Source organism: Pseudochaenichthys georgianus, chromosome 7 (genome assembly GCF_902827115.2).
Source record: "Pseudochaenichthys georgianus chromosome 7, fPseGeo1.2, whole genome shotgun sequence".
Classification (NCBI taxonomy): domain Eukaryota; kingdom Metazoa; phylum Chordata; class Actinopteri; order Perciformes; family Channichthyidae; genus Pseudochaenichthys; species Pseudochaenichthys georgianus.
This window is the reverse complement of record NC_047509.1, coordinates 35,835,662-35,848,505: the sequence shown is the minus strand read 5'-3', so window position 1 is coordinate 35,848,505 and position 12,844 is coordinate 35,835,662. Positions and strand designations below refer to the sequence as shown.

The 12,844-nt window shown below is 41.2% G+C and overlaps 1 protein-coding gene across 2 annotated transcripts in view; it reads right to left on the bottom strand.

Annotated features, from left to right (window-relative positions):
* Positions 1–12,589, bottom strand: part of LOC117450140 (copine-9-like) — a 155,273-nt gene extending 142,684 nt beyond the window's left edge. For both annotated transcript variants that reach the window (XM_071203849.1, XM_071203848.1), the window contains exons 1-2: positions 12,216–12,589; positions 10,391–10,431 (exon numbers count right to left, since the gene is read on the bottom strand). In XM_071203849.1, the coding sequence (XP_071059950.1) occupies positions 10,391–10,431; positions 12,216–12,295 (121 nt within the window). In that variant the 5' untranslated portion in view covers positions 12,296–12,589. The remainder of the gene's footprint in view (positions 1–10,390; positions 10,432–12,215) is intronic.
* Between the last annotated feature and the right edge of the window lie 255 nt (positions 12,590–12,844).

The following is a 12,844-nucleotide window of genomic DNA, read 5'->3' as shown; positions in this document are numbered from 1 at the left end:
GGTGGTGGCGTTGCAATTTATGTTAAGAATAAGTTCAGTGTAACCACATTAGTTTCCAAATCGATCAGTAAGCAATTTGAATTTTTAGCCTTAAGTGGCAAAGGGTCAACAGGTCATGGTGGTGGGCTGTTACAGACCCCCCTCAGCTGTCAAAGACTCCTTGTCTTCACTAGCAAATATTTTATCACAACTAGACTACAAGGAAATAGTCCTACTTGGAGATTTTAACTGGGACTGGTTAACTGCAGTGTCAGAGGATTTTAAAAACCTTTGTATCTCATTAAATGTTACTCAGATTGTGGACAGTCCTACTCGCCCAAATATTAAGTGCCCTAATAAATCCTCCCTAATTGATCTCATTTTAACTAATGTTCCCCATAAATATTCATCTGTGGGAGTATTTGCAAATGATCTGAGCGATCACTGTGTTGTAGCCACAATTAGGGACACTAAGGTCCAAAAGGTTAAACCTCGCATTATCATCAAGAGAGACATAAAACATTTTGTGGAGCAGGGTTTTGTGCATGATCTGTTTGATTTTGATTGGGGTAAAATCGATATGTGTGCTGATGTGGAAACCGCATGGTCTTATTTTTATCTTGGTTTTATGGAGATCATTGATAGACATGCACCCCTGCGTAAATTTAGAGTAAAGGGACGAGACAATCCTTGGTTTTCTGCTGAGCTGTCTAGTCTCCTTCATGAGAGAAACAAGGCCTGGGCAAAGGCTAGGAAATCAGGCTCAGAGATAGAATGGCTGCGTTTTAGGCAGCTAAGAAATAGCTTTACTTCAAATGTCAAAAGTGCAAAGTCGAAGTACTATTTGTCAGTTACCACAGAAAACCTAAATAATCCTAGGAAATTTTGGAAAGCAATAAAATCGATATCAACCGGTGAGATCCGTAATGAGCTACATCCGTGCCCACAGCATCTGGCTCTATATCGGACAGGGCTACTATGCTAAATTGCTTTAATGAGCATTTTGTGTCCTGCGGTTCTATGTTTGATTCTGTGACTAACTCTACTTCTGTGAACACTACAGTCTGTGACTCTGAACAACGTGTGTTGGAAAACCCTTTCAGTTTTACTCCTTTTACTGTCAATGTTGTTCATGAAGCCTTATCTAAGCTAGATCCTAGCAAACCGGCTGGCCCGGACAACTTAGAACCTTTCTTTTTAAAGATAGCTGCAGATTTTATTGCTCCACCTCTTACTTCTCTTTTTAACCTCTCCCTCAGCACAAATACAATTCCAAAAGTATGGAAGTCTGCCTATGTCTTGCCTTTACTGAAAGGAGGGGAGGCAACTATTTTAAATAACTATAGGCCAATCTCTAAATTGTCAGTTCTGGCTAAGGTTCTTGAACGCCTAGTGAGTGAACAGGTAAAGGAGTTTTTATGTACAAATGACATCCTGTCTAAACATCAGTCAGAAAGCAACACAGCACCATCACTGCCACGATGAAAGTGGTGAATGACATTACTAGTATTTTAGATAATAAGCAGAGTTGTGCATCTCTGTTTATTGACCTTTCCAAAGCGTTTGACACCGTTGATCATCGCATCTTAAAGCAGAGGCTACTCAGTATTGGCCTATCCAGCCTTGCAGTGGGGTGGTTTGTGAACTACCTCTCTGAAAGGTCCCAATGTGTTCATTTCAATGGGCTGTCTTCTGAGTGGTTAAACATTTCTAATGGTGTACCACAAGGTTCTGTTTTAGGTCCACTTTTATTCTCCATATATATTAACAGCGTAGGTGATAATGTGGATGAAGCTACTTTACATTTTTATGCGGATGATACTGTGATGTATTGTGCAGGTCCCTCCATTAAAGAGTCTGTTGTTAAATTACAGGCTGTTTTTAACATTATTCAGACTCAGCACTCTGAATTAAAGCTTCTTTTAAATGTGGATAAAACCAAGGTAATGCTCTTTTCAAAAGCAAAAAAGACACCAGAGCCTGTTTTAGATATTGTAACTACGCAAGGAACAAAACTTGAAGTTGTTGCCTGTTACAAATACCTTGGTATCTGGCTTGATGATTGTCTCTCTTTTAAACTTCATGTCAATAACCTGCTAAAAAAACTGAGGGTTAGGCTAGGGTTCTTTTTCAGAAACAAGTCCTGTTTCTCGCTTGAGGCCAGGAAAAGGCTAGTCACTGTGACCTTTTTACCTGTGCTGGACTATGGGGATCTGGTCTATATGAATGCACCTGCCAATTGCCTGGTCAAGTTAGATGCTGCGTATCACAGTGCACTGAGATTTGTGACAAACTGTAAAGCATTAACCCATCACTGTACCCTGTATGCAAGGGCTGGTTTGCTTTCACTAACTGTACGGAGGCTCAGTCACTGGTACATTTTTATATACAAAGCCATGTTAGGGAAACTTCCATCTTATATCTGCTCCCTGATCTCACGGAGAATTGTAAGTGGCTACTGCCTGAGATCGAATGATGTGGTTTTATTAAATGTGCCAACTGCTAGGACTGTCTTAGGGAAGACAACTTTTAGATGCGCAGCTCCTCTGTCTTGGAATAGTCTGCAAATTAAATGGAAACTGAACAATCTGGTGTCACTAAATGTTTTTAAAGCTCGGTCGGATGCTACTCAATCGGAAGCTATTGGTACCTGTTTATGTGGATAATTTTGTAAATGATGCTGTATGATGTCCTTTTGTTGTTCTATTTATGTTTTTATGTTTCATGTGGAACTACTTGAGCAGGTCTCCCTTGGAAAAGAGATCAATGATCTCAATGGGATTTTATCTGTATAAATAAAGGTTTGAAATTAAATGAAATGATTTATCTCAATGGGATTTTACCTGGATAAATAAAGGTTTTGAATTGAATTGAAACCACCATCACCGAGTCTCCAGACCAGCGTGAGAAGGAGACAGCTGTGCTCTGCAGCCGTGATGTGTGTAATCAATTTTAAAGCAATACCGTCGTGCTGATTCGGGGTACAATTTGTCTGAGAAAGTTCTACCCAACGGGCTCTCAAAGTTACCACACTGCTTTTCTGTTCAGACAGTTTCAGTTGGTTGAAAGCTTGATAGTAAGGGAAATATATGAAAATCTGCAAACTAAATCCTTACCAATCAATTTCTTCACTAATGTGTTTGTAAAGGTGTGTAGTAAGATGTATTAAAAAGTTGAAGTTCAAATCCTGTATGTTTTTTCGTAACAACTGCTCAAAGTTGAGGTACAGAATACCGATTTTCGAAAAATCTAAAATGTTCTGTTTGGCCTTGGGTAACTTGTGAGGGGTCAAACTAGGGTTTTTTCATGATTCTGAGTTGATTGCAATCATTTATTTTTCACTAAAATCATTCCTTGGTTGAAAAAACATTTGTTTCTCCGAATCGAAGGGGAAAAATACAAAAGCATTGCACACAATTTAAACCAATCAATGTTGTGTAATTAACAAGGATAATCTGGTGTTTTTTAGTCGATGAGTAGTGCAGATATCACTGTAAATCAATCGACAGTAAGGGGAATACTTACTTCCGGGTGTACAATTCTCCGTTATCCAATGAGAATGGACGCTCACATTGCCTTTAAGGGCAGTCGACACAAACGAATGCTGTGCTTCCATGAGCGTCCATAGAAGCATATGGACATCCCGGAAATCTGAAAATGGACGCTAAGGGCCCCCCCCTTGCGTTGAAAATGGACGCTAAGGCCCCCCCCCCCTTGCGTTGGAAAAAGCCGACACAGGGGACTTGACATAACGTCAACATAGGCCGACCCGGGAGTGAGGATGTGTTGGATAAGGGCAGAAGGGATAAAAACCAAAAATCTCAATCAGAGCAGTAGGGGTTGTCAGGTGAGGCACTCTCCGTAATATTCTGTACATGGCTCTTTGCCCTTTGGAAGGAACAAATGCAACGTTTTAGACTAATGCATTTTCTTGGCATTCTTCCACACTCTTATCTGCCACATGTTTGCTTAAAAAAATGTGTTCAGAGGCATCTTTGAAGCTAAAATGATTGTTTTATTATTATGGATTTATTTGGAGCAGAAGGCAGTTTTTCCTCACGACAGTACTTGAGAAGTGCATCAATTGATCACTTGTAGCTGGCAGTTAAGTTTCATTTGTAATTTTTGCATCTACGAACATCTTCTGCCCCAGTTTCACTCTCTAACGAACACTTTAGCCGCGTTCACACTGCGGTACTTTTCCCACAAAGGTTCATGCGAACTTAGTTCATGCGAACTCTTTAGTTCGCATGAACTAAGTACAGATCGCGTTCACACCAGAAAAAGTCCCTGGGGGTGGATTAGGCAAATGAACGCCTCATCTCCACCGCTGCCATGTTTTATTTTGTGTTGCCATAAGTTAGTCTCTCTGCGTTTCTGCGCTGGGCTAATGCTAATGCTAATAATGCTAATGCGAGGATAATAAAATGGTGGCTTCACAAAACTTTTTGGGAGTTTTACGGGGCGTGGTTTGCAATCCGCCCAGCCAATCAGAAATATAGCTCTTTTCTCAAAAAAGAGCCGCTCGAAAGTCCCTGCTCTCTAGCAGGGACTTTCGAGGGGGTAAAAAGGTTCGCATGAACTACTTTTAGTACCGGCTCTTTTTGGTGTGAACGCGATCATGAACTAAGTTAGCATGAACCTTTGTGGGAAAAGTACCGCAGTGTGAACGCGGCTTTTGATAGCCTGCACCATGCTTTTTTAGTTGATTTAATGTCATCTAGCTGTTTACGTATTAAAGCTGCCTTTCTTGGCTTTGCATGTTTCATTATCTCCACTGAGAAAGATCTTTTACTTTGAAAATAAAATGAATATTGTAAAGCTTCACTATGATGCTCATTGCAATAAACTAGTGGAGTGAAAATCGGGCTACTTCCTGCAATGAGACGATTGGCCGTGAAATGTCCACAGCATCAGTCGGCTATTCAGAATCAAACAGTAATCGGGGAATGCAGAGTCCATTGTTTTGCAGTGAGTATAAGACTTTAAAGCATTCAGTGAATTTAAATCCTTATTTAAAACGTAGTCAGGGTTTAAAAACTCCTGGCATAGCCTTGTGAAACTATGTTTCCATTAGGAATTCTGAGGACTAGGAAGTGTGTTTTGTAATGTTCAAAGGAGAATGATTGGCATACATTTAATCGATAACCTCAACCCTTATTCTTATTATTCGGTAAAACAAATATTTTCATTTAGTTTACAAATTAGTATCAAAGGTTTGTACTGATGGAACTCTTGATATATCTTTGTATTAATCCATCAAACAGAGAATACTGACAACAACTATAAAAGGGTTTCCTTAAATCAGGCTCTGAATGCTATATGAACAAATACCCCAGTAAAAACCTTCATAATATAAATAGGAATTAAAATAAAACGTTTATTGTGAATAAATGCTGCTGAAGTGGAGATTGCTGGCATTCACAAGACACTAGGTTACATATGTTTTACTATTCGTTATCCGAATTCATAGTTATACAGTACATGCAAATAAGGAATTATCAAATGCTAACTTTGAGAGAAAACTAGACACATAAAAGTGTAATAAAATAAAAATAAACAGATAAAGGAGTAGTATTTGTTTTCTCTCCTAAAGAAACTCAACCTATTAGCTAAGAGGCCTGAAAAAAGTCCAAGCAAGAAATAACAGGCTGTTCTTTTCCTGATTGTAATGGATTATGAAGAGTCCCTTTTTGCTGTGGAAGTCGTAGTACCAAATTGATATTTGTTGCTGGTTTCCATGAAGACATACTTCTGGTAGTCTTTTCTATATACTGGGTTTTATTATAAGGATTTTCATCGACATAACTACACTGTAGCTATGTTCGTTTGACAAATAAAGAACCTTGAGGATGAACATTTAATTATTCTAGGATCATACACAGCCTAAAACCTGAAAACACATTATCTGCAGCTCCATAGTTCTTCATAACTAAATGTCAACAGTACAACCAGCCTTATGTCTGCATTGGAAGGTTATCAGTGGCAGTGATGTACCTGAACGCGTTCAATGAACGATCGTTCATGAACGCGTTCATATTTTGGGCGAACGTGAACTGAACGTACTGTATTTCCGCTAGATGAACGTAATTGAGAACGCGTTCATTCTCAGCACTGTATAACGGCGTTCAAAAGTGCGTTCATTCTCAGCACTGTATTATAACGGCGTTCAAAAGTGTGCCAGATTTCATATGCCTTTCAGCCGAAAACCCAGTTAAAACACACCGTAAACAGGCTTCAAAATAATGCGGAAAACCACCCAATCTGGCAACAGCAAGCTGCCTGAGACGCGTACGCGCCTGTCACCCCTGGCTGTCGCACTAAAATATAAATATACTAAATATATCAGACTCCTCACAACAAACAATGTGGAACCGCGGAACCGGCGAGCATTGAATGAATGAATGAATTAGTATGGACGAAGCCGAGAGCAGCTGCAGCAGCACTCGCTCAGAGTCAGAGTCTCCGGCAGGGGTGGGGAACCTCCGGCCTCCGGGCCGTATACGGCCCGCGAGACAATTTGGTACAGCCCTCGAGGTAATTTATAAACACACGCAAAAAATGAAAGAAATCTAGACCGCAAAAAAATTAAACAAGCGAGTGCCTGTTTTTCCTGGCCAAGGTCAGGGTCCTTGAACACAACACGAGCCTAACGTGTCATCACGTGGTATATGTCTCGACTGACAGCAGGGGTGCAGTTCTGACGGAGAGCACCAGAACGCCACTCCAGCACTTCAGAAGTTGCAGTACCGATAAGTCCATACACATGCCGTAGTTTCTGCGTGTCTGTGTCTTTAGCTGAAAGCCCAGTGGCGATCTGCTCATCTGTCATACTGATCAGACAGTCAATAACTGTGTTGTTATCATTAGCATCTGGTTAGCTAGCTATGCTAACGAATATAAGAAGCTTTTTCTCCAACCAGTGAGGTAAAGGCACATCTTTATATGATCATTATAGTTATAAAAAAAACAAGAGAATAAAGTAAACGGGTATAAAATACTATATGACAGTTATTAATAAAGAAGAATACAGTTTGAAAGGGGAGTGATTTGTCAAATATCCATAAATTAAAAGAAAATCTGCTTACAGTTGTGTTTGGGTGTTGAGAGATGTGTCCATAGATCTCTAATGTTGCTCTCAAAGTGCACCAGATTGATGCTTTTAACTTCAACATTTAAAATAAAATCTTCCCAGGGGAGCATGCCCCCCAGACCCCCCTAGAGGAGGTGAGGTCCCTCCCACTTAAATCATGTTCACATGGATAGGAAACTAAATACATTTGCACACATCTTGTGTCCATATCTTTCTGTGTTGGTGGTCACGCCACACCCTGCACGTGCACGTGCATGCGCGAGTCATGGTGAGATATCTGGATCAAGAGGTTGCTTTGTCTTTGCACAGAATGAAATGAATGGGCTGTGATTTTAGTTTTTTTAAGCAGAGGTCAATAACTTGTACGGCCCTCTGAGGATATTGTAAACATTGAAATGGCCCATTAACATCGTACAGGAGACAAATAATAGCTCGCAGCAACGTATTGAAAAAATAACTATGAACTATAAATTAGTTCATTTTTGAAACCATGAACTTTAGTTCAACATTTTGAATTATGAACTATGAACTGAACTAGTTCATTTTAAAATGTGTGAACTGTGAACTGAACTAGTTCATTTAGAAAGTGAACTTTCCCAACACTGATCAGTGGTTAATGGCCACAGCTAGAATGGGTATACAGAGGCAGGCTTTTTAACCCTTACATTTTATTCCATCTTCACTGCCATCTTCCTTAATCCCTTCCCCCGTCATTTTTCTTAATGTTTGACAACAAAGTGGCTACTTTGCAAATATAATTCCTGTTTATTATTATTATCAACACAGTTACTTTTGTATACAGTGAGGTAAATGGTAAATCTGCATGTACAGTATGTCATTCACTATGCGTTTACAGGTGATACGTCTGCATTTCCTGCCAAATACTAGCCTCAAAAAGATTAAAATACAATTAATGCAAATAAACTTCTACTAATAATAATAATCATAATCAATTCAATAATATAAATACCATATTATTTTATAATGATATAGTTGTAATGTAGTCAAGACAAAACATGCTTATGACATGCTCAAAAACTGATATTTCTTAAATCTGTATTCAAATGTAGTTCCCTCTGTCAGCAATGTATCAACAACTACACACACATTTCTATCAGTATTTCTCTGTGTTGTGGTTGACATGACGATGACTGTTAGGAGTTAAGGGGAGAGGCTGAGCATCACCATGAAATGTGCAAATTGACATAAAAATGAATAAAAGGGGAAAACATGCTCCATGTTTTTTATGCTGTAAACTTGAACTGTTATGTAAGCCAACTAGACAGACAGTGTATCTCTTCCTCCTCTACATTAGCAGATAAAAGGCATAACATACTTGAATGAATGTTAAATAAAGAATGCTGGAAATAACTGCATCTCCATTAGCCTGATGCTCTGCAGAGACTGCCTTCTTCATGTCGTGAATTGCAGCTGATGTTTTAATATGGCAATTGGCAATTTCACTTATACAACATTCGCAAGTTGTACATTTGACTCATACAATAACCCACCTTCGAGTGATGCTCTAGTTTCTTCATGTTTTGTTTTTTTTCCCTCTTGCTTTTGCGCCGGACTGAAACTGTCTTTTCATCAAAGCCGTGATTGGTCAGATGTCGATTCATTGCAACGGTGTCGGGTTACAGACGTGCTCCTCTTGTCACCTCTCACGACCCGTCCACACAGCGGCGTGCGTTGAAGCTTCCAACGCTTCTGCCCATTCACTTTGAATGGGGTGACGTCACTTTTAGCCGAACTGCATTTTGGGAAGCGACGTGGAGCGTTGCTGGCGTTGCTGGCTTCAAAAGTTGAGCAATGTTCAACTTTTGGCGCCTCGGCAGAAGCGTCAGCCAATGAAATCCCGTTTATGCAAATCTTCCAGTACAAGCGCTAGCCAATCAAACCGCGCATATACTGGGAGAGACTACGCAGGTCATTTCCTCATATTCCAAAAAATGGAGGGAAAATTCATTATAGCGGTAGTGAATCACCCGGTGCTGTATGATCAGTCTCTGTTCATCTACCGGGATACAAACCGGAGGAGCCAGGCATGGACGGAGGTGGCAGAGACAGTGGGTGAAACTGGTAGGTTTTCGCCTGTTTGGGGATTTTATATCCAGTTTACTTCGTTTTAACATTGCTATTGCTTTGTATGTCGGGGGCGGGAGATTCATGTGATTGGTTGTTGGTCGTGTTGCTCGCAAACATCCCCAAGCTTCAGATACGCCCACCGCCAAGCGTCAACGCACGCTGCTGTGTGGACGCTCCGTCACTCTCACGGCCCGTCTACACTACAGCGTCGACAGCGTCGAAAGCTCCAATCTGCCCATTCACTTTCAATGGGGTGACGTCACGTAGCCGCGCTTTTTCGCCGAACTGAATTGTGGGTAGCAGAGCGGTCCGTCTCAGGCGTCTCCGGAGTAGCCAGCGCCAGCCAATCAAATCCCGTTTCCCAAAATCTGACAGCTGAAGCCGTAGCCAATCAAACCGCGTCTAAGCTGGGAGAGATATCCCGCCGTTCATTTCTATATTTATATATCTATATTTCAAGTTTCGGAGGAGAAACTAACTATCGCCGTAGCAAATCACCCGGTTTTGTATGACCAGACCCTCTTCACCTACCGGGATACAAACCGGAGGAACCAGGCATGGAGGGAGGTGGCAGAGACAGTGGGGGAAACTGGTAGGTTTTCGCCTGTTTGGGGAGTTTATATATATATTGCTCGCATAAAATCCCCGGGGGTTTTTGCTTTGTATGTCGGGGGCGGGAGATTCATGTGATTGGTTGTTGGTCGTGTTGCTTGAATAAAATCCCCAAGCTCCAGACACGCCCAGCTCCAAGCTATTTTTGAAGCTGTAGTGTGGACGCTCCGTCACTCTCGCGGGGGTGCGCGGAGAACTGAGCGGAGAACTGCGCACAGCAGCTGAGGCCCTCTGGGCGGGTCCCCCTGTGCAAGGCAGGGCCCCATGCAGCCTGATTGGCCTGTAGGGAGGGGCGTCCCTGGGTGGAGGTGAAGGGAATGAGCACTTTTACAGCCTTTTTGGCAAGGTGGGAGAACTCGGTCTCCACAGACAGCCAAAAGTGTGCACGTGACGTTTTCTGCCAGACGCTGTCTCCTCTTTCACTTTAGGTAACTTCACTAAAAATCGATCCATGTTCCCGCTCGCATAAAGTTAGCTGAAGTTAACTAGCTAGATTTCATCTCCCCCAGGGGAGGTGCACCTCACACTTTGAAAACAGCTGTCTTAAATTATAACTGCAAAAAATATCAATGTTTTCATTAATGGCAGCGTTAAATACCATAAATACTTCATACATACCAGGATCTGACTTGGAGAATGTATCCACATCCAGCAGACTCCTGTGGAAACAGCAGAGGAGAAGGTTAAACAGTTATCCATTCAGAGTTTCTTTTTCATTTTGAGAAAATGTATTCAGTCATTAACATTTCCTAAATTCAATATGTTTGTTTTCTGCTCCCTTGAGTGTTTTTGAAAAGTCCCAGCTAAGCCCCTGAGAGTTAGGCCATGGCAGATTTAAAGTGCTCCCTAACTTATTCTGTGTAACTCCAATTTAAAAATACTGTGCTGCAAAGCCACAGTAAGCCACATAAATGAGACTCCACTAGGTTACCATTGCAAGTTGATGAAAACCCCCAAGGAGATGAAGATGAAGAAGTAATTAATGTTAATGGTGGTTTCAGTGTTAGTTACTGAGCCGCAAGGGGCTGGTATTCAGAATATGTTGCATTGACAGAGTTCAGCTAACCTTTCCCTTGAGTCTTTATATCGAGCTAAGATAACCAAATGCTGACTGTAAAACGTCATTATATATCTTGCAAAATAAATTAGGGACGGAAAAGTTCCATAAATGTAAAATAAACTATCAACCATGACGCATTCACGAAGTTGATAGCCTACGATATTTCAGGGAACCAAATTAATCACAACCATTTATTAAAATGATAGATTTCTCCAGGTTTGAAAAGAGTTTGAAACACTCAAACGATATGAAATAGGTCTAGTTTATTATTTTTTGAATGCAGGTTTTACTTATTACATTGTTAAGCTACCAGCTGCTGGCTGTAGCATCGGTTCTTGTTTGACTCAACATCTTACAAAAGGTAAAGTGGATAGAAATATGTTGTGCGTTCACAATAAACTCTCGAGCATAGCCAGGAATAATCATGAATGAAACCTCTGACACTGTTTTTAATATTTCTATTTGTCGGGTTTGGGGACTTCCTTTACCATTTACCGTGTACCATTCCTTTACAGTGAGGTTGGCTTACTTAAAGTCTGTCTCATCGCAGGAGGGACTATAGGGGAGCGGCAGATATTCATAATTCATGTGTTGAATTGAAGAGCCAGTCAGCCCACCAGGTAGGCAGGTTGACAGTCCACAAAAACCCTGACAGAGTTTCACTGCTCCGCCAGTTAGTCAGCAGAGCAGTCGACCATTCAGCCAAAGCAACCTGGCACGAGACAGTACATTCACCAGACCTGTTTTTTGTTGTTACGAGGGTGATAAAATCAATATCAACAATGTATTCCACCATAATTACCCCTAACGTGTTATAAGCATATGTTTATGACCTGCACCAGGTATTAGATAATCTATAACCTGATGCTATTATAATTCACCTGCAACATCAATAGTTAACCATGCATGTCTGTGTATCAATGGTATTCTACCGGCTCATTGGCCGGACCTTGAGCAGAAGTGGAGACAATTGATGGGATTCTTTTATGTCTTTGGCGACTATTGGACACAACTGATGGGATTTTCCTGAGAGCAAAGGGCATCGGGGGATAAAAGGTCACACATGGTAGGTAGGTAGGTAGATAGATAGATCCCTATATTTTATATTTTTTTGTCTTTTGGTTTACACAAGCAAATCGGACAATTTACAAAAATAAATCATTTAAAATGTGTATTTAAAAAAAAAGGTGTAAATCTGGTTGTAATCTCAACATGTTTTACATTATAGTAAAAGGAAATTACACACACGTAATTAATTTATTTATCTCGCGTGCTTGTCAATCTGAATTTCGTATTAGACAGGTTTTTCCCGGTGATCCAAGCTCTTAATATGGGTTTGGTGAATAAAGACATCTGTATGAATTTGTATGAGTTGGACCTTACCGGCATGAAACGGTAACTTCTATTTTAGTTGCAGGGACTCTGGTGTTGAGAGGATCAAATTCCCCTATTGATGCCATCATCTCGACCCACGACGCTAATAAGCATCCGTGGAAAAAAGAAGATGAAGAAGAAGAAGAAAAAAGATCTAATCATTCATTCACAATAGGATCGTGATTGCAGTAAATCCATTGTGGGAGATTCTTCTTCTGGTGTTTCGCTTCGGGAGCCGCGGAGGAGGGAAAGAGAGAAAGAAACGGACTGAGAGAGAAGGAGAGAGAAAGATAGAGAGGGAGGCAGGGAAAGTTGAGAGGCAGATTTAAAGTTCATTCATCCTTCATGGCGTGTTCGCGGTACGCTCCTGGTGTCCGTCCGGTGCCGAGGAGGAGAGCGCAGCCAACAGGAGGCACCGGCAACAGCACGGCGCTTTTCTCTATCCCCTCCCTCCGTGGGTTAGTGTGTGTGTGTGTGTGTGTGTGTGTGTGTGTGTGTGTGTGTGTGTGTGTGTGTGTGTGTGTGTGTGTGTGTGTGTGTGTGTGTGTGTGTGTGTGTGTGTGTGTGTGTGTGTGTGTGTGTGTGTGTGTGTGTGCGTGCGTGCGTGCGTGTGTGTGTGCGTGTGTCTGTGTCTGTGT